Below are 21,817 nucleotides of genomic sequence, written 5' to 3'. Positions count from 1 at the left end.
TTTCATGTTCAATGAAATACATTGTCAAGTCTCTTCCAAAATTCTAATCAGACTAGCTAGGGCATGCTGAGATTATTTTGTCAGATGAGGCAAATTTTTTACACAGACAGCCCTCAGCGAGAAATATGTTCATGTGAATGTACCCATACAGTTCACCATAAGTTGTCCTCCATAAAATATATCAGTGCTTGATAAGGAGAAAGACCATTATGTCATGGAACAAGCAATTTATTGCTTATTTTCAGCAATTACCATTCCAAAGTAATATAGTAAATATTATCTACATGACAAAGTTCATTACACGTTCATGACAAGCTTTGTTAGTAATAAGTATTACACTGAACTTGCCAAGAACTTTATTGAAGGATGAAGTCTGTTCCCTTGATCATCTGCTTACTTGGTGCCTTTTTACAAAAAGGGTTCGGTGTAAAAGTGCAATATGATGGGTGAGTATAAACTCAACTGCGGTCTTGTTTCAATGCTTATCTTATTGCTTATGTTGAAACAGTTCGTCAGATTGTGTTCAAAATGTTTCCTCTTGATCCAAAAAAATAACTGTTGTTAAAAATATTTTGCATTGTATTTGAATAATTGAGAGCAGTTGAATCTTTCAGCTAGATAAAATTATTGTAATAAATTGTTGCTTTACACTCATGCAGGGTTGGGAAATGTCATAAATAACAGAAAGGAGGCTGCATCCATTCCTGTAAATAATTGATATGTTTTATTCCAAACAATGATTTATATGCTAATCTGCACATCTATGCAACAAGTATCAAAGCCATCTAACATATGTTACCCTTTTATACCATGAAGGGTCTTTCTAGAATATTAGTTATTACCAGGTATAATGACAAAGCTCATTAAAATATACTCTATAAAGGGCTATTCACAACATTAAAGTTATCATTCATCTATGGCAAAGGTGATCACTTGCAGATCACTGTAGTTACAACCACTGATATCCACACTGTTTCAGAGAAGTTGGCCTTTAAATGCCCAGTTTGTCATTGCTCAGATCAAATGGAGCATGTCACAGTCACATTCTCTGGATTGTTTTGGTTCTCAGTGATAAAAATTGGAAATAACCCTTTAAGGATGCTGCCATTTTTAGCTTCAAATATTTTTTTTAATCTAATCTACCTTTTTTTATATTTATGTATTTTTTACCCATAGTTTAAAATACATACAGGTGGCTATACTATGCACCACTGGCGCAATTTAGAGAATTTGCAAAGGCAATGTCAACATCAGTGCCTTGCAAATTGCGTTCACGTGCAGTGTTCTGCCTCCCTTGTAATGTGCAACAATGTCGGGTATACCCTGCTTGCTTTATCCGTGCATTGCGCACGCCCAGGGAGGCAGAATGTAGCATGCACATGTGAGATTTGCAAGGAACCGACAGTAACATCATTCTTGCATATCAAGTACAGAGGGGCAAGATTAAAAGATGAGCAGCTGTACCAGTCCGGGAAAATTAAACACCCGCCGGACTAGTACTGGGACATCTGCAAAGCGTGAGCGCAGAATAAAACTTGATTTTGAAAGTATATAGAAATCACAAAGTCACAAGACGGGGGTTGCTAGAATTTAGGAATGTATATTGTTTCTCTGATGAACACTGTTTTTAGTCTCATAATGAAAACATAATTAGGGAGCCATCAGTTGCTGTATAATGATATGCATTTTTAATATGATGATCTTGCAAGTGTACCTGCAGGATCAACAGCCAGTGCAAGACTTTAATAGCTACTGTTGAGGATGGAAAAAACTCTTATCTTAGGGATGTAGGAGAGGAGCCCCTTGTGCCAGCAGTGCATAGTATAGCCACCTGTATGCATTTTAAACTATGGGTAAAAAATACATAAATATAAAAAACTAGATTAGATTAAAAAAACATATTTTAAGCTAAAAATGGCAGCATCCTCAAATGGTTATTTCCAACTTTTATCACTGAGGAGAACCAAAACTACAGTGTCCATTTTAGGACATGATCAGATATCAAAATCAAACATCAGAATGATGTCAGTTTGATGCTAAATACCCTGTCTGAGAACTGATTCTGACAAGTGATTTTGACGAGTGATTCTGACAAGTGATTCTGTCGAGTGATTCTGACGAGTGATTCTGACGAGTGATTTTGACGAGTGATTATGACGAGTGATTCTGACGAGTGATTTTGACAAGTGATTCTGACGAATGATTCTGACGAGTGATTCTGATGAATGATTTTGACGAGTGATTCTGACGAATGATTCTGACGAATGATTTTGACGAATGATTCTGACAAATGATTTTGACGAGTGATTCTGATGAGTGACTTTTACAACTGTAATAATAATAATAAATAAAAAAAAGTAACTATTCGCTGATGGGACTTGAACCCAAAATTCCATGTCCTAAATAGAGATGAGCGTTGTTCTACTCGAACTGTTCGCCAATCTCAAATTCGAGCTGTTTTGGGCGGTGTTCGAGCCGTTCGGCGAACACGAACAATTTGATAAAAATTCGGCTGTTCGAGGTTATGTTCGATAACTGTTCGTGCACCAAAATCATAACTGGATTTTTTCTCAGTAATGATGAAAATTAATGTTAATACGCAGTTTGAGTGTACAGCGGGGTGGGGGGAGGGGCAGGGGATGGATCTCTGCAGGAACAATGAAGATCTCCATTTTTTTTTCTCTTTCCCGGATTTGCAGTGGGGAGGTGCAATCTGTCAGCCTATCAGCAGCGCACACACGGAGCGAAGTGCTTTTTTTCACACAAGCAAGGGCATGTGTCATTGGCAGTGTATGTCACAAGTCCTTGCCCTATAAGACCAAGCCATTTTCCCCGTCGCCACCATTTTCTCACTGCTGCAGCTGCGTGTTAGACGGCACCGCTGTTGCTGTGTGCGCTATACCTTGTTAATTTCAAGCCAATTTTCGCACAAATATACAGATAGCTTGGGAGTAGGGAATAGTTGTGATTGCAGTCCTTTTAAGGACTAGGTTACAGCATTTCCTACGACTTTTATCAGGGAGGTCTGTGCTCTTAAATAGATAGGTTGTGGGAGTAAAGACTAATTGTAATTGGAGTCCTTTTCAGGACTAGTTTACATCAGTTCCTATCAGTTTTTGCCAGGCAGGTCTGTGCCAGTGCTGTGCAAGTTTTTTTCACAGCATTTGGCTGAATCTAGCAAAGCTAATCCTTTTTGGCCTATTGCAGAGTGTGTTAGTCAGTGGAGTAGCCTATCTGTGCTGCAAGATATACCACCTGTGTATAGAATACCAATTTTTTTACTGCACCTAGTGAAGTAAAATCTTTTGGGCATAGCATCATTCTATTAGTCCATCTATACTGACCTCCATCAGGTTGCAAATTAAAACTAATTTTTATCTGCATCTACAGTACCTCTGAAAAAATATTTGGGCTTCTAGCTGTGTGTGGGACTTGTTGTATTAGTCCATCTATACTGATCTCCATCAGGTTGCAAACTGAATATATTTTTTTCTGCATCTACCTCTGAAAAAATATTTGGGCTTCTAGCTGTGTGTGGGTCTTGTTCTATTAATCCATCTATACTGACCTCCATCAGGTTGCAAACTGAATATAATTTTTTTCTGCATCTAGCTCTGAAAAAATATTTGGCCTTCTAGCAGTGTGTGGGACTTTCTCTATTAGTCCATCTATACTGACCTCCATCAGGTTGCAAATTAAAAATAATTTGTATCTGCATCTACAGTACCTCTGAAAAAATATTTGGGCTTCTAGCTGTGTGTGGGACTTGTTGTATTAGTCCATCTATACTGACCTCCATCAGGTTGCAAATTAAAAATAATTTTTATCTGCATCTACAGTACCTCTGAAAAAATATTTGGGCTTCTAGCTGTGTGTGGGACTTGTTGTATTAGTCCATCTATACTGACCTCCATCAGGTTGCAAACTGAATATATTTTTTTCTGCATCTACCTCTGAAAAAATATTGGGCTTCTAGCTGTGTGTGGGTCTTGTTCTATTAATCCATCTATACTGACCTCCATCAGGTTGCAAACTGAATATAATTTTTTTCTGCATCTAGCTCTGAAAAAATATTTGGCCTTCTAGCAGTGTGTCGGACTTTCTCTATTAGTCCATCTATACTGACCTCCATCAGGTTGCAAATTAAAAATAATTTTTATCTGCATCTACATTACCTCTGAAAAAATATTTGGGCTTCTAGCTGTGTGTGGGACTTGTTGTATTAGTCCATCTATACTGACCTCCATCAGGTTGCAAATTAAAAATAATTTGTATCTGCATCTACAGTACCTCTGAAAAAATATTTGGGCTTCTAGCTGTGTGTGGGACTTGTTGTATTAGTCCATCTATACTGACCTCCATCAGGTTGCAAACTGAATATATTTTTTTCTGCATCTACCTCTGAAAAAATATTTGGGCTTCTAGCTGTGTGTGGGACTTGTTGTATTAGTCCATCTATACAGACCTCCATCAGGTTGCAAATTAAAAATAATTTGTATCTGCATCTACAGTACCTCTGAAAAAATATTTGGGCTTCTAGCTGTGTGTGGGACTTGTTGTATTAGTCCATCTATACTGACCTCCATCAGGTTGCAAACTGAATATAATTTTTTTCTGCATCTAGCTCTGAAAAAATATTTGGCCTTCTAGCAGTGTGTGTCGGACTTTCTCTATTAGTCCATCTATACTGACCTCCATCAGGTTGCAAATTAAAAATAATTTTTATCTGCATCTACAGTACCTCTGAAAAAATATTTGGGCTTCTAGCTGTGTGTGGGACTTGTTGTATTAGTCCATCTATACTGACCTCCATCAGGTTGCAAATTAAAAATAATTTGTATCTGCATCTACAGTACCTCTGAAGAAATATTTGGGCTTCTAGCTGTGTGTGGGACTTGTTGTATTAGTCCATCTATACTGACCTCCATCAGGTTGCAAACTGAATATAATTTTTTTCTGCATCTAGCTCTGAAAAAATATTTGGCCTTCTAGCAGTGTGTCGGACTTTCTCTATTAGTCCATCTATACTGACCTCCATCAGGTTGCAAATTAAAAATAATTTGTATCTGCATCTACAGTACCTCTGAAAAAATATTTGGGCTTCTAGCTGTGTGTGGGACTTGTTGTATTAGTCCATCTATACTGACCTCCATCAGGTTGCAAATTAAAAATAATTTGTATCTGCATCTACAGTACCTCTGAAAAAATATTTGGGCTTCTAGCTGTGTGTGGGACTTGTTGTATTAGTCCATCTATACTGACCTCCATCAGGTTGCAAACTGAATATATTTTTTTCTGCATTTACCTCTGAAAAAATATTGGGCTTCTAGCTGTGTGTGGGGCTTGTTCTATTAATCGATCTATACTGACCTCCATCAGGTTGCAAACTGAATATAATTTTTTTCTGCATCTAGCTCTGAAAAAATATTTGGCCTTCTAGGAGTGTGTCGGACTTTCTCTATTAGTCCATCTATACTGACCTCCATCAGGTTGCAAATTAAAAATAATTTTTATCTGCATCTACAGTACCTCTGAAAAAATATTTGGGCTTCTAGCTGTGTGTGGGACTTGTTGTATTAGTCCATCTATACTGACCTCCATCAGGTTGCAAATTAAAAATAATTTGTATCTGCATCTACAGTACCTCTGAAAAAATATTTGGGCTTCTAGCTGTGTGTGGGACTTTTTCTATTAGTCCATCTATACTGACCTCCATCAGGTTGCAAACTGAATATATTTTTTTCTGCATCTAACCCAGCCAATAGTTTTGGCCTAATACCACAGTTTGGCCACTCAGCTCTGCTCGGTTACCATCCATTGTTTTTTTGTGCAAACAACTCCAGAGTTGTGAATTAGTTAACCACCAAAATGAGTGGAAAAAGGCCTGCTGCTGGTGGAAAGGGGAATAGGCGTGTTGGGAAGGGGAAAAAAGGTTGTGTCCGTGGAGTAGGTGTTAAAGCAACAGTAACATCTGCAGAAGAAAGACCATCTTCCAGCCAAACTAAAATGTCTACTTCTTTTAGCGGACAATGTGATAAGATCCCTTTCTTACGGCCACGCCAATCGCTACAAATTCCAGATGAGGCACAAAAACAGCAGGTGCTTCAACGGATATCAAGTGCTCCTTTAAGTGGGCTCTCCTCCACATCAACTTCAACATCACAAATACTCCAGTCCTCAAAGGTGTCACCCAAATCGCACTTGCTTCCTCACAGCTCCCAAATCTCCAGCTGCCCGTCTGAGTATGAGGTAGAACAGATGGTTGAGTCTGCAGAGCTGTTTACTCATACTATAGCCTGGGAATCAGAGGTTGACTCCAGCGCTTCTGTGAATCCAGACGAGGAAATGATCTGCACTGATGCCCAGAATCTTTATGAGTCGGATCCAGGACCAGACGCAGAAGGTTCTGACCATAATGTAGACCCTCATTCCCAAACTGTAACTCCTGTTGGTGGAGACAATGAGGAAGACGATGATAAGACTCAAATACCTGATTGGAGCGACAACTTTAGTTTTTTGTCAGGGCAGGAACAGGTTGGCTCTGAGGACGACGGGTGTGATAACACACAGGGTGATGATGATGAGGTTGGAGATCCCACTTACTGTCAACCCACAGTCAGCCAAGAGATGAGGTCAGCAGAGGAGGTGGAGGAAGATGCTAGTGACGACAAGGTCAGGTTGCGCCTTCCTGGACAGAGACGTAGTACTGGAAGCACGTCAACAACTGCATCCTCAAACACAACTCTGCCTCTCACCACAAGTCGTGGTGGCTCTTCAGGTCGCATGGGTGCTAAGCCTTGCATAGCCTGGGCATTTTTTCAGATCGATAAAGATGACCCAACTCGTGTTATCTGTAACATTTGTCAGCAAAAGCTAAGTAGAGGCCAAAAAATACATAGTTTGAGTACTTCATGCATGAACCGGCATATGGACATGAAGCATAAGTTGCAGTGGGAAGCTCAGTGTGCTACAATGCGGCCTAGCCGGCCGGGCCAACCACCGTCTGCCATATCTTGTGCATCCGCGGCCTCTTCATCCTCTGTGACTGGGGGGACAGCAGTCACACCTGTTTTGGGGCGCAGACCTGCCACCTCTTTACCCGCAACAGCCAGCGTGATTGGCAGGTCATCATTTTCTTTGGAGGTGGTAACAGCAGCTGGTGTTGAGCGCTGTCCGACATCGATAGCACCACCTTTGGATCAAGGCAACCTAACATGTCCGCCTGCATCTTTCTCACAGACCGGCAGTTTGCCGGGGACACCCTTATCAACCCCGTCTAAGCATAATAGCCAGACCTCGGTCCCTCAGATGTGGACAAGTAAAAGACCATTTCCTCCTAGCCATGAGAAAGCTAAGAGGTTGAATTTCACCATCTGCAAGCTCTTGGCTACAGAAATGCTGCCTTTCCGCCTGGTGGACACAGAGGATTTTCGAGACCTTATGTCCGTCGCAGTGCCCCAGTACCAGATGCCCAGTCGGCACTACTTCTCAAAGAAAGGTGTGCCTGCGCTCCACCAGCATGTCGCACACAACATCACTGCTTCTTTGAGAAACTCTGTGTGTGACAGGGTGCATTTCACCACAGACACTTGGACGAGTAGGCATGGACAGGGGCGTTACATGTCGCTGACTGGGCACTGGGTAACTATGGTGACAGCAGGACAAGGGGCTGCTGTCCAAGTCTTGCCGTCCCCACGAGTTGTGCGTCAATCCTCTTTATGTCAAAGTTCCTCCACTGCTTCTGCCTCCTCAACCTCCTCTCGGTCTTCCACCTGCACCCAAAGCCTGTCTGGTCATGCCACAAGCTTTCTAACTGCGCAGAAGGGATCCTGCACACCTCCTTACTATGCTGGCAGTAGGGCTCAACGTCATCAGGCGGTTTTTACATTGAAATGTCTGGGAAATGTGAGTCACACAGCTGAGGAGTTGTGGTCAGCTCTGGAGAACCAATTTCATGAATGGTTGTCTCCACTGGACCTGAAACCAGGGAAGGCCGTGTGCGACAATGCTGCAAACCTGGGTGCGGCCCTTCGCCGGGGCAATGTCACACACTTGCCTTGTATGGCTCACGTGTTGAACCTGGTTGTCCAGCAATTTTTAGCCCACTATCCCAGACTAGATGGCCTTCTGCAGAGGGCACGGTCGCTGTGTGCTCACTTCCGCCGTTCGCATCCCGCAGCTCAGCGACTTACATCTCTACAGAAGTCGTTGGGCCTGCCACTTCACCGGCTAAAATGCGATGTGCCTACCCGGTGGAATTCAACTCTGCATATGTTGCAGCGACTGTGGCAGCACCGACAAGCCCTGGTGCAATACGTTCTGACGTATAGCCTGGGCCAACGAGATTCAGAGGTGGGGCAAATCACGCTGGAGGAGTGGTCTCAGATCAGGGACCTATGCACCCTTCTGCACAGTTTTGAAATGGCGACGAAGATGTTTAGTGCTGACGATGCCATTATCAGCATGACTATTCCGGTGATTTACATGCTGGAGCACATGTTAAACAGAATTCGGAGTCAGGTGGTGGCACAAGAGGAGGTGGAGGAAGTAGAGGAGGAGGAGTTGTATGCGGAAGGGCTAACATCTGCAAGGTCCAGACGGTCGGCAGCACCAAGGCGGCAGGCATGTGAGGGTGGGGGAGATGGTTTTACCAGGGTGCATGGTAGCAGCCAAACTAGTGAGGAAGGTGCAGGAGCCCAGGAAGAAGTGGAGGACGAACTGATGGAAGACTCATCAGATGAGGGAGACCTTGATCACATTTCTGTTGTGCGAGGTTGGGGGGAGAGGACAGAGGAAGGAAGCATGATTGTTACCTCGCCACCAACACAACAGGGACTTGGTGCTCCTGGATGCGCAACACACATGAGTGCCTTCTTGCTGCACTACCTGCAACATGACCCTCGAATTGTGAGAATTAGAAATAATCCTGAATACTGGGTTGCCACACTGTTAGATCCCCGGTACAAAAGTAAATTTGCAGAAATTATTCCTGCCATAGAAAGGGATGCACGCATGCAGGAGTATCAGCAGAGACTGTTGCAGAATCTTACATGTGCTTTTCCACAAAATACCAGTGGTGCACGTAGTGAATCTCACAGTTCCAACTTGCCAACCGTGGGACCGTCAAGTGTTCAGCACTCAAACCGTAACAGAACCACAGTATCTGGTGGTAACATCAATTTTGCGGAATCATTTCACCACTTTTTTAGCCCATCCTTTGCAAGGCCACAGGAGACAAGAAGTCTGACACATAGTCAACGCCTAGAGACGATGGTACAGGAGTATCTCAAAGTAAAAATTGAAGCCACGACTGTGTCACTGGACCCTTGCTCTTTTTGGGCTTCCAATCTGGATAAATGGCCGGAGCTAGCCACTTACGCCTTGGAGATCTTGTCATGCCCCGCAGCCAGCCTTCTGTCTGAACGTGTGTTCAGCGCTGCTGGTGGTGTGCTGACAGATAAGCGCACGCGGCTCTCCACTGATAATGTAGACAGACTCACGTTCATAAAGATGAACAAATCATGGATCCGAAACGACTTTTCTACCCCTGTGTCATCCTGGGGAAAGTAAAAGCTTGATGATTGTTTAAAATCACCCTACCAACCGTTTTAAGCTTTCAAATTACTAAACATGTTTATCTGTATCTTGACTGGAAAATAATTTGGGCTTTGTAGCAGTGTGCAGCACTGATCCTATTAGGCCATCTATAATAAGCTCCACCAGATTTAAAATTAAAAATAATTTTTAGCTGCATCTAGCCCGGAAAATAATTTTGGGGCTCCGAGATGCGCAAGACACATAAGTGCCTTCTTGCTGCACTACCTGCAGCATGACCCTCATATTGTCAGAATTCGAAGTAATCATGACTACTGGGTTGCCACACTCTTAGATCCCCCAAACTTTTTGATCATCCTTTTCATTTTAATAAAGACCAAAAAAATGGTCATTTTTGAAATTATAAGCATTAGCAGGTTGCTAGTGTAGCACCCTGAGGATTCGGCTGCTACAGGGGTATTGCACCTCAACCCAGAGGTGTGATATTCCACTCCCGGGTAAGGATGGAGTGTGGGACTGAGCTCGGTAGGCTGCATGCACTACACACATCCCATTTCCGGGGAACAGGCCGACGGTACTCCCACTTAGAAATGTGCAGGTACGACCGAGTCTGTTCCTGGCTGGAGTGGGAGGGGGGTGGTACATCCCAAGTAGTGTAGGGGCAGATAGGGGGAGCAGCCTGGGTAAAGATAGGAGCTCATTGGGTGCTGGTCACCTGAGCTCACACATAGAGGGTGTATATAAGGTGGGCACCATCAAAGAACAGGGTCAGTCAGTCAGTCTGCTGTAGAGGAGGAGTGAGTCAGAGGAAGAGCAGAGCAGAGAAGCCTGAGCCAGAGTGAGAGAGGAGAAGAAAGAAAGACCCAGAGGGGGAAACAGAAAAGGAACTCTGAGAACCCAAAGTCCATCAGCGGGTGAAGAGTTGGCATCAGGGTACCGGAACCCAAGCTGGTGGGGGCAAAAACACACCCCAGCCAGAGACCGGAGGCCGTGGGCAGCGTCTGCCACGGCCACCCACCACATCCACCACGAAGGCATACCACGTGGAGGGTCAGGGAACCCAAGGCCAAGGGTCTCCCAACAGAAGGCCCGAGGGAGCTGGACCTGGGTGGATCACTAGTGGGGACGGCCAGAGAAAGGACAGAAGGAGAGCTCAGGGTCACGCTCCGGACTCGCTTGGGGGTTGGCTGGATCCAGGACCTGGTGGATGCAGCACGGCTCGGGAGGTCACTTGAAGCTGGAGTGACCGGAACATCAGCAGTGAGTAAATACCCTAAACTGCATAACCCGACTCTGTCTTCATTAAACACCTATGCTGCACCACCACAACCCCCATCCTCTGCACCTGACCCCCTGAGGCTATACCCCACCCGTTGGGGGTTATACCATCAAAAGCTGCACCTACACCATCAGCCTCAGCGGACCCTGCTGCAGCGGCGGCCATAGTGACCGCAATACAACGGGTGGCGTAGTCGACATTAAGAACTTATTAACATCTGTAGGACTGCCACATACAACTGAGTTTGACACCCTGGGCACGGACCGGGTCACAGCCACTCGGAAGACTACAACTCCCATCTGATCCGGCTCCGGATATTCCCCCTAAAGAATATGGCCCAGGGGGCGCGTCAACTTTGGTGTAGTCGGCAGGATTACGTGCCCACAACAACCGGGTACTGCGCGCCTGAAGAAAAGAACAAGTTTACCTCAAAAAGAAGTCTCCTGCCGGTTCCGGAGGGTCCCCGCCATCGGACCCCATCACCAGTCGATTCCCGCCGGTTGTCCGCCATTAACAGCGTTTTCCCGCCATCTGCAGAGTTTCCCGCCACTGGGAAGCGATTCCCGCCATTTCCAAAGGTTTCCCGCCTTGGAAGAGCGGACGCCATTATGGGCGTGCCAGAGGGTGGTGAGAGGCCGCCTCCCATCGTGGGCCAGGACCGAAAATGGCGCCAAAAGTGGAAACCGCCCCCACCAACAGAGACTGTGATGCTAGAGGTGTCTGTCAGAGTGAAAGAACTCCCCCTGGAGCTGACAGTCACCAAGTGGCCCCGGGACCGCCCTCGAGGTGGGAGGAGACGAAAGGAGAGAGAAAAGATGGGTGCCGCCTGGAGCAGTCTAGAGCGAGCGCACCCGGAGGCAAGAAGCCTGGAGAAGAGTATCGGAGGAGCTTACCCGGAGATGGCGAGAAAGCAGAGCAGCACCGGCCCGTTGGCCAGGAGCCTGCTAGAAACCGCGGAGGGACAGCAGAGCAGCACCGGCCCGCTGGCCAGGAGCCTGCTGGAGACGACTGTAGGAGAGCAGAGCAGCACCGACCCGTTGGTCAGGAGCCTGCTGGAAACAACGACCCCACTAGGCCTAGTGGAGGTCCTAGCACAGCTCCCCCGAGACCGGGAGTGTGCACAGACCGCTCTGGAGGGCCTCGCAAGGAGGATGGCCCGGGTGCAGCGAGAGACGTTGGCGGAGTGGAGCCGTGAGATGGCCCAGCAGACCGAGACCTGTCAGCGGAGCACGCCACCCGAGACGAGGAGACAGACCGCCTCTGAGGATGGCGCGGGAGGACTGAAGGCCGGAGACGGCGCCGAGAAGGGAGCCGAACAAGTGGAGGCAGGTAAAGGGGACGTCTATACCCCAGACCGGGAAACCGCGTACCTGCCCCAGCTCCCCGTCGCAGAGCCCGAAGTCTATCCTGCCGTGCCCGTCGCTGCAACGTCACCGCCGCAGACTAGGCCTCAAACGGGAGCCGCGACCCCTGTGACGTCACACGCTTCGACCCCGAGCGTGACCAAGCAGGAAGTACCACCAGCCTGGTCGCAAGGCCTAGTACCCCCGGGCGCCGCAATACCAACAGCGCCCCCTACCTCCGCGGAGCCCCCGGCCTGGTCGCAGGGCCAAGTAGCCCAGGGCGCCGCCGTTCTTACGGTGCCCTTCACCTTCCAGATACCCCAGGCCTGGCCGCAAGGCCCGGGCAACCCGGGCGCTAACACCACCGCGCCCATAAGACCAAGAGTGCCGCATCTGGGAGAGGACCTGTACGCCCAGCATACGTGCCCGGATGGGCAGCCATTTATATGGCCACCGGAGTTTCACCATCCCCGACTCCGGAGAGAGAGACCCCTGGATGAACCCCTGATCCCGGCTCCAAAGCCCGTAAAGAGGATCTCGCCCCCGCTAGCGGAAGCACAGTTTGAGTGGGACCCCACCGGAGAAGATCTTATGGGGTTCACTCAAGAAACTCGGGCAGCTGCAGCGGAGCGTGCTGAGTGCTGCCGCCAACAGCTCGAGGACTTCGAGAGGGAGCGGAGAGAGAGGCGGGTCCGGGAACAGCTAGCTCAAGTAAAGAGCGCGGAGCAGAAGAGCCGAGCCAGGAGAGACCCCCGTGCAGCGCATAGTCCCCGCACCACCGGGACTGTGATAAAGTTTAACCTGCAGCATGGGTGGGGCTTCATCCGAGACCACCACACCCTAGGCGACGTCTTTGTGACCAGGAGAGACGTTGAGTCCCACCTACCGGAGGGACACAGAGGTCGTGACCTTTACATCGGGGACGAGGTCACCTTCACCCGGCACAAGTGTGCCAAAGGTCCCTACGCCCTCCATGTGCATCGCCTGACGGAGGAAGAGCTGCGGTGTGAGGAGGAAGAACAAGAGGACCCGGACGGGTCTGAAACTAGAGCCAAAGGTAACCAAAAAGCAAGAACAGGAGGACGCCGTCGCTAAGGACAGCGAAGCAGAAGCTGTATATAGTTGCCCGTCGGGGCACAGTAAACTGAAACCGTGAACTGAAACTGAAACTGAAACTGAAACTGTTGCTGTTGCTAATATAGTCCCCGTTGGGACCAGCATGTGTGAACTGTTACCCGTATTTCCCTTAATCCCACTGACCGAGGACTAAGAGCGGTCATTCCTCCCTAATACCTGGCCGAGGACTGAGAGCGGCCATATCCTTGTATATAGTTGCGCGTCCTAAAGCGCCCCCTACCGGTTTTATAGGAAAACCAGTTTTCCAGAGAGACTGTAGCACTTTACCCGGTCACACGTTGCACAGTGACCGGAGGAGGAGCCAGAGGCGACGAGAATGTTTTATATATATATAATGTTTTATATGTTTTATATGTTTATGCAAAAATTTGTATGTTTTGGTGTTTTGTCTTACAGCCCGAGGACGTGCTGTGATTTACCAGGGGGGAATGTAGCACCCTGAGGATTCGGCTGCTACAGGGGTATTGCACCTCAACCCAGAGGTGTGATATTCCACTCCCGGGTAAGGATGGAGTGTGGGACTGAGCTCGGTAGGCTGCATGCACTACACACATCCCATTTCCGGGGAACAGGCCGACGGTACTCCCACTTAGAAATGTGCAGGTACGACCGAGTCTGTTCCTGGCTGGAGTGGGAGGGGGGTGGTACATCCCAAGTAGTGTAGGGGCAGATAGGGGGAGCAGCCTGGGTAAAGATAGGAGCTCATTGGGTGCTGGTCACCTGAGCTCACACATAGAGGGTGTATATAAGGTGGGCACCATCAAAGAACAGGGTCAGTCAGTCAGTCTGCTGTAGAGGGGGAGTGAGTCAGAGGAAGAGCAGAGCAGAGAAGCCTGAGCCAGAGTGAGAGAGGAGAAGAAAGAAAGACCCAGAGGGGGAAACAGAAAAGGAACTCTGAGAACCCAAAGTCCATCAGCGGGTGAAGAGTTGGCATCAGGGTACCGGAACCCAAGCTGGTGGGGGCAAAAACACACCCCAGCCAGAGACCGGAGGCCGTGGGCAGCGTCTGCCACGGCCACCCACCACATCCACCACGAAGGCATACCACGTGGAGGGTCAGGGAACCCAAGGCCAAGGGTCTCCCAACAGAAGGCCCGAGGGAGCTGGACCTGGGTGGATCACTAGTGGGGACGGCCAGAGAAAGGACAGAAGGAGAGCTCAGGGTCACGCTCCGGACTCGCTTGGGGGTTGGCTGGATCCAGGACCTGGTGGATGCAGCACGGCTCGGGAGGTCACTTGAAGCTGGAGTGACCGGAACATCAGCAGTGAGTAAATACCCTAAACTGCATAACCCGACTCTGTCTTCATTAAACACCTATGCTGCACCACCACAACCCCCATCCTCTGCACCTGACCCCCTGAGGCTATACCCCACCCGTTGGGGGTTATACCATCAAAAGCTGCACCTACACCATCAGCCTCAGCGGACCCTGCTGCAGCGGCGGCCATAGTGACCGCAATACAACGGGTGGCGTAGTCGACATTAAGAACTTATTAACATCTGTAGGACTGCCACATACAACTGAGTTTGACACCCTGGGCACGGACCGGGTCACAGCCACTCGGAAGACTACAACTCCCATCTGATCCGGCTCCGGATATTCCCCCTAAAGAATATGGCCCAGGGGGCGCGTCATTAGAAACTGAAATCAAACAGTTTTCAACTCAAAACTTTATTCTAGGTGATGTTACATTTTCACATAGGACCCCTTGTTCGAAAGGAGCTTCTGAACTCTCTCGTCCATTGAATTTGTCAGGTTTTGGATGGTTTCTGCTTCAATTGTTTTGCATGAGGACAGAATACCCTCCCAGAGCTGTTGCTTAGATGTGAACTGCCTCCCGCCATCATAGACACTCCTTTTAATGATGCTCCAAAGGTTCTGAATGGGGTAGAGGTCAGGGGAGCATGGGGGTCACACCATAAGTTTGTCCCCTTTTATGCCCATATCAGCCAGAGATGCAGATGTTTTATGTGCAGCATGAGATGGTGCATTATCATGCAGAAAAATGATCTTGCTGTGAAATACACGGTTCTTCTTCTTGAACCATGGCAGGAAGTGCTGTTTGAGAAAATCCACATACATTATGGAGTTCATCTTTAGCGCCTTCAGGGATCCTAAAGGGGCCGACAATCTCTCTCCCCATGATTCCAGCCCAAAACATTACTCCACCTCCTCCTTGTTGGCGCTGTAGCCGTGTTTGCGTGGGGTGTCCATCAACCAGCCATCCTCCACTCCATCCATCTGGACCATCGAGCGCTGCACGGCACTCATCCGTGAACAAAACAGTTTTGAAATCAGTCTTCATGTAATGTTTGGCCCACTGGAGCCGTTTCTGCTTGTGTGAAGTGGATAGAGGAGGTCGACAGGATGGCGTATGCACAGCTGCAAACCTCTGAAGGACCCTGCATCTTGTTGTTCGGGGGACGTTGGAGGCACAAGCAGCTTCAAAAACTTGTCTGCTGCTATGACAAGGCTTTTTTGCCGCTGCTCTTTCAACCTGACGTAATTGCCTGTAGGAAAGAGTCCTCAATTTGCCCTTATCAGCACGCACATGTGTGTACTGTGAATCAGCTACATACTTCTTGATTGCCAAGACACTTCATCCTGATCATCGCACAATGTTGATTGTAGTCATGCCTTGAACTAAACACTCCACAATTTGTTGCTTCTCAGCAGCCGACACATCCTTTTTCTTTACCATTTTGGCAGAAAATGTAGGCTGCTGAATAATGTGAGAGAGCCTTCTTAAGTAGTCTTGCCTTTCATTGGACACACCTGACAAACTAATTAGCACTGGTGTCTGCAATTGCTTACAGTGATATAAAGAGCCCTGACACACATCACCATCAATGAGTTTAACTGACAAACAAACAAATTCTTCCCTTATCACTCCTAAACACTTTTTGCATAATAATTTGGAACACAGTGTACATGTGCTTTTCCACAAAACACCAGTGGTTCACGTAGTGAATCTTACAGTTCTAACTTGCCAACCGTGGTCTGTATGGAGTTGTTCAATAAAGGGCCCAAAATTAAGATAACATAGATGGGAGAGGTCTCTATGAATAGGAATTCCTAAGTATTTGATACCCTGTGAGGGCCAGGCAAAGGGAAAGTTGGACTGGATGGAATCCTATATGGATTTGGGGAGGGAGACATCGAGGGCCTCAGACTTCGCTGCATTGATTTTAAAATTTGACCATGTAACAAAGTGATCTATTTCAGCCATAACAGCATGGATGGATATATGTGATTGAGTGATATATACTAGGACATCATCAGCAAATAGAGAGCACTTGTACTCGGTGCCTCCCACCTCAATCCACCTAATATTGGGGTTATGGCGAATTGATGAGAGCAGGTGCTCCGTCACTAGGATGTATAAGAGAGGGGACAGAGAACATCCCTGCCTTGTCCCATTGGTGATTGTGAAAGGTGATGAAAATGTTCTGACGCGCCCCCTGGGCCTTGGGACACCCGGAGCCGGACCCTTTTTGGTGGATGCTGGTGGTTGTAGTCTCCGTGGCGGCAACCCGGTTCCGTGGCTCAGGGCGGTCAAACCAGTGGCGGAACTATTTATGTGGTTTTGATGTTTAAATGTCCGACTACGCCACCCGTGGATTGCGGTCAGAGTGAACCGCCGCTCCAGGGCAGACCGCTGAGGCTGGTGTTGTGGGTGCAGCAGAGCGTAGCATAACTCCCCACGGGAGGAGTATAGCCTCAGGGCAGTGTATGCGGAGGATGGGGGTGATGGTGCAGGGCAGCAGCAGTAATGACACGGAGTCAGTGATGCAGTCCAGGGCCTTTACTCACAGTTCTTATTATCCAGACCACGTCTGCAGGTAACGGCTGCCCACGTCGTACTGTGCTCACCAGGTGAGGGGCTCAGACAACTCCCAGATAACTTTGGAGCGCTTCACAGGACCCCCTTTGTGTGTCCTTTGTCTGGCCTTTCTTACCAACCCTTCTGTCCGGCTGCCTCGGGCCTCCTCTTGGTAAACTTGGCGCCAGTTTCCCTGACCCTATGTGGTGCCTTCCTAGCGGGTGTAGCGAGGGGCTGCGCCACATAAAATGTCACAGCCTCCTGTTTCTAGCTGAGGGTCGTTTCCTGCCTCCACTAGTTTCGGGGACCGGTCTCCCCCTTTGGCCTGACCCCTCCACGCAGGTGGATTCTGGCGTGCGGTGGCGACTCACCCGTCCGCACCCCTGAGATCCCTTTGTTCCTCGTTCCTGGAGCCTTCTTCGCTCCTCTTCCTTCCTTCTCCCTCTTCCAGGCCTGGGCCTCTGTTACTAGGCCCGCCTCCGGAGCAGAGCTCATGCAGAGCCCCTGCTCCCTGCCACTTCTGCTCAGACTTCTCTGCACTGAACTAAGATGGTGCCCACCTTTTATACTCCCTTCTCAATGCACCCAGGAACTGCTTCCTCCCTGCTCCTGCACTACAGGGTTCCCCTTCCTCAGTGTTCCCTCCCCCCACTCCAGCCAGGGACAGAGACTGTCGTGCCCATCTCAGGGGCATATTGGTCGCCCTGCCCCACGGCAATGTGGTGTAATGCATGCAGGTGTCGGGTCCTGATCCACACTACATCCTTACCTGAGAGTGAGATATCACACCTCTGGGTGAGGTGCAATACCTCTGTAGCAACCGAGCCCTCAGGGTGCTACAGTTCCATTTATCTTCAGCCTAGGTGACGTATTGCGATACAGGGCCGTGATTTTGGCTATAAAAGGGTCCCCTAGACCCCTACCCCAAGCTTTTTAAGAGAATCATATATGGCGTGCCAGGAGACTCTATGGAATGCTTTCTCAGCATCCAATGAGAGTATCTAATTACAAATTTTTAACTGCATCTAGCCCAGGAAATACTTTGTGCCTAGTAGCAGGGTCTGCTAGTCAGCGGATTATCCCGGCTGTTAAGCAAGCTACACCACCTGTAGTTTGGACACTTCATTTTTTCAAAGGAAATGCTTCGGGACCACGGGATACTCAGTGAAGAGCATCACGAGGCACCCCAAGGCATAGGGGCTGGGACTGGCAGTAGGATGCCTTGCGGTAGACAGCCGAGCTCGATCCTTATAAAAGCTTTTTAACTGCAGCAGCTTTAGTGGACGCTACTGGAGATGGAATTACGCGGCTGCTGGCATGAGACTTGCCCTCCAATAGATCCTTGTAAATGGATTTAAAGTGTATTCATTCAAATTAGAGAGACAATTTAAATTAAAAAGCTTAGAGCTGCCTCCACCACAGGGGGGCTCTCTTGACCCACCAGCGGACAGGCACCAGTATTGGGAGAGGGGGGCTGGCCATCAGGGTTCACTGTGGCTCTGGCACAAATCCGGCAACACGGAGCTGGCACGGGCAGGAGCAGACTGGCCGTGTTGGCTTCTCACTTTTTGGATTTTAGAAGGGCATGACATGCCTATATCTGTGTCTCCCCCTCCTTTTATTTTCGCATGACTATATGTACTTGTCACTTTTCCATGTGTTAGTTATGTCTTCTGAGCAGTTTGTCAGCTTTTGGATACCTTTGAAGGTGTTTTCTATGTGTTTCTATGTGTTTTTGTTTGCCTGCCATTGGTTTTAATGGTGTTTGAAGGTGTTTGTTGAACACATGGGTGTTTGACGAACACATGGGTGTTTGACAAACCGAACCAAACTCGAACACTACGGGGGTGGCTCAACACTAGTCTTAAAGCCAGTGCACTAACCACTAAGGTATTAACATAGGGGTAAAAACTTTAGAGTTCTATTTGGTTATATGATTTTCAGTGCAAAGTTGTCTAAAACTCATTGGGACGTATGCACAGACTGCAAGCAAGCCAAATTCAAATGATGTTTGATTCTGATGTGTGAGTCTGATGTGTGATTTTCTTCAAACATCAGAATCAGAATCACAATGACTTTTAGTCACCCTGAGTATTTTCATGGTTGATCTCATAAGACAATAAAAGCTACTATCTGCTATCAATTGACTGGATAGTGCAATGGTAAGCTATCAGCTTCACAAACTACAGTAACAGAGTTCAAATCCTGATAGGAAGAAGGATGTCTTTTTTTTTTATTATGACCTTTTAGCACACAAACTACAGGGGTGTTTTACTTTTAATATCTGACTCTCTGATTGTCATACTGATGTGTTAAGAGTTTCAGACACGCTGTATATTTGCATGGCAAATTACATAGCCAAATTAAATTGGGAGTTTGCAGCCAGTACTTGGGTGGATGGAAATAAAAATTTACAATAAAGACATTTTATCATTAGACCCCTTTAAGAAATTCTGCAAATATAAAGTCACTTGGAAATAGATATGTAGTAAATTATTGCCTCCCAATTTACTTTGGCTATGTAATTTACCATGCAAATAGACAGCGTGTCTGAAACTCTTAACACATCAGGATGACAATCAGAGTGTCAGATATTAAAAGTAAAACACCCCTGTAGTTTGTTTGCTAAATAGTCATAATTAAAAAAAAATTATAATAACCTTGTTCCTATCAGGATTTGAACTCTGACACTGCAGCTTCAGAGACTAATGCCTTAGCATTCTGCTATCCAGTCAAATGATAGCAGCTGGCACTTTTTCTTGTCTTAAGAGATCAACCATGAAAATACTCAGGTTGACTAAAAGTCATTAGGATTCTGATTCTGATGTCTGAAGAAAGTCACACATCAGACTCACACATCAGAATCAAACATCATTTGAATTTGGCTTGCTTGCAGTCTGTGCATACATCCCAATGAGTTTTAGACAACTTTGCAATGAAAATCATATAACCAATTATAACTCCAAGATTTTTACAACTAAGTTAATAGCTTAGTGGTTAGTGCACTTCCTTTGAGATACTGAATTTTGGGTTCAAGTCCCATCAGCGAACAGTTACTTTTTTTTTTTTATTATTATCACTGGTGTAAAAGTCACTCGTCAGAATCACTCGTCAAGATCATTCGTCAGAATTACTCGTCTGAATCACTCGTCAGAATCACTCGTCAAAATCACTCGTCAAAATCATTTGTCAGAATCATTCGTCAGAATCACTCGTCAGAATCATTCGTCAAAATCATTCGTCAGAATCATTCGTCAGAATCACTCGTCAAAATCACTAGTCAAAATCATTCATCAGAATCATTTGTCAGAACCACTCGTCAAAATCACTCGTCAGAATCACTTGTCAGAATCACTCATCAAAATCACTCGTCAAAATCACTCGTCAGAATCACTCGTCAGAATCATTCTTCAAAATCATTCGTCAGAATCATTCGTCAGAATCACTCGTCAAAATCACTCGTCAAAATCATTCGTCAGAATCATTCGTCAGAATCACTCGTCAAAATCACTCGTCAGAATCACTCGTCAGAATCACTTGTCAGAATCACTCATCAAAATCACTCGTCAAAATCACTTGTCAAAATCAGTTCTCAGACAGGGTATTTAGCCTCAAAATGACATCATTCTGATGTTTGATTTTGATATCTGATCATGTCCTAAAATGGACACTGTACAAAACAATCCTGAGAACGTGACTGTGACATGCTCCATTAGATCTGAGCAATGACAAACTGGGCATTTAAAGGCCAATGTCTCTGAAACAGTGTGGATATCAGTGGTTGTAACTCCAGTGATCTGCAAGTGATCACCTTTGCCATAGATAAATGATAACTTTAATGTTGGGAATAGACCTTTATAGAGTATATTTTAATGAGATTTGTCATTATACCAGGTAATAAATAATGTGACAAATAGGAAAAGACCCCTCCCCTGGAAATGAGGTGGGACGCCCACTAATGGAGGGAAAATGGATCTATTTAAACAAGACAGGAGAGACATGTGGTTATCTTCCCTTTTTGGTATAAGGAAAGTGTGGCACTCTGCTCTTCCATTGAGAGAAATCCACCACTGTGGGAACTCTCTTTTCTATTTTGTATTTTTTTTGCGTTTTTCTTGGACACTAAACACTTTATAGGCACTGAGACACGTTTTGCTTAGTTTCAGTTCTGAGCAAGTTGGTCTTCTTTACCATCTATGCCCTATTTAACAACATTCCCTGAATGATCCAGTACACTCCCCTGATGACTTCTCCACACAGAGAAAGAAATGCTTCGGGAGGAGCAATTTTTGGGCAGAATGAAAACTACACTTGAGTACTGCCCCTGTTAAGGGCAGGAGCTTTTGCAAGGGGCATGACAGGGTAGAAAAAAAGTGTATCCAGTCAATTACCATGCACGGATCCCCTTGAATTTTGAACTCATTTGCGACCATAATGGGTGATGTCTGCACATGTTTTTCTTATTAATTATGTATTAGGACACTGTATATAAATGTCTTGATTTTCTTACTAGGTGAATCCTCTCTTACAGTGTCTGTGTTGTGGATTGGCTGATTAATCATAATTGGTTGGCTTTTCCATTGATGAATACCAGTGGATCCTGTTTGAGGGTCTTCGTGCATTTTATCTATCGTCATCTTCTATTAATATACTTACCTTGTAATGTCTTCACATCCTG

The 21,817-nt window shown here is 46.6% G+C and overlaps 1 protein-coding gene across 1 annotated transcript in view; it reads left to right on the top strand.

Annotated features, from left to right (window-relative positions):
- Positions 1 to 300: 300 nt before the first annotated feature.
- The window catches only part of LOC141161492 (carboxypeptidase O-like), a 421,709-nt gene continuing 400,192 nt past the window's right edge, over positions 301 to 21,817 (top strand). The window contains exon 1 of the mRNA XM_073646335.1: positions 301 to 446. Coding sequence (XP_073502436.1) covers positions 367 to 446 — 80 coding nt within the window. The 5' untranslated portion in view covers positions 301 to 366. The remainder of the gene's footprint in view (positions 447 to 21,817) is intronic.

The sequence above is a fragment of the Phyllobates terribilis genome, unplaced genomic scaffold (assembly GCF_046119375.1).
Source record: "Phyllobates terribilis strain yellow unplaced genomic scaffold, ASM4611937v1 Scaffold_9__5_contigs__length_417890890, whole genome shotgun sequence".
In the NCBI taxonomy this organism is placed as follows: Eukaryota; Metazoa; Chordata; class Amphibia; order Anura; family Dendrobatidae; genus Phyllobates; species Phyllobates terribilis.
This window is presented reverse-complemented; position numbering and strand designations above follow the sequence as displayed.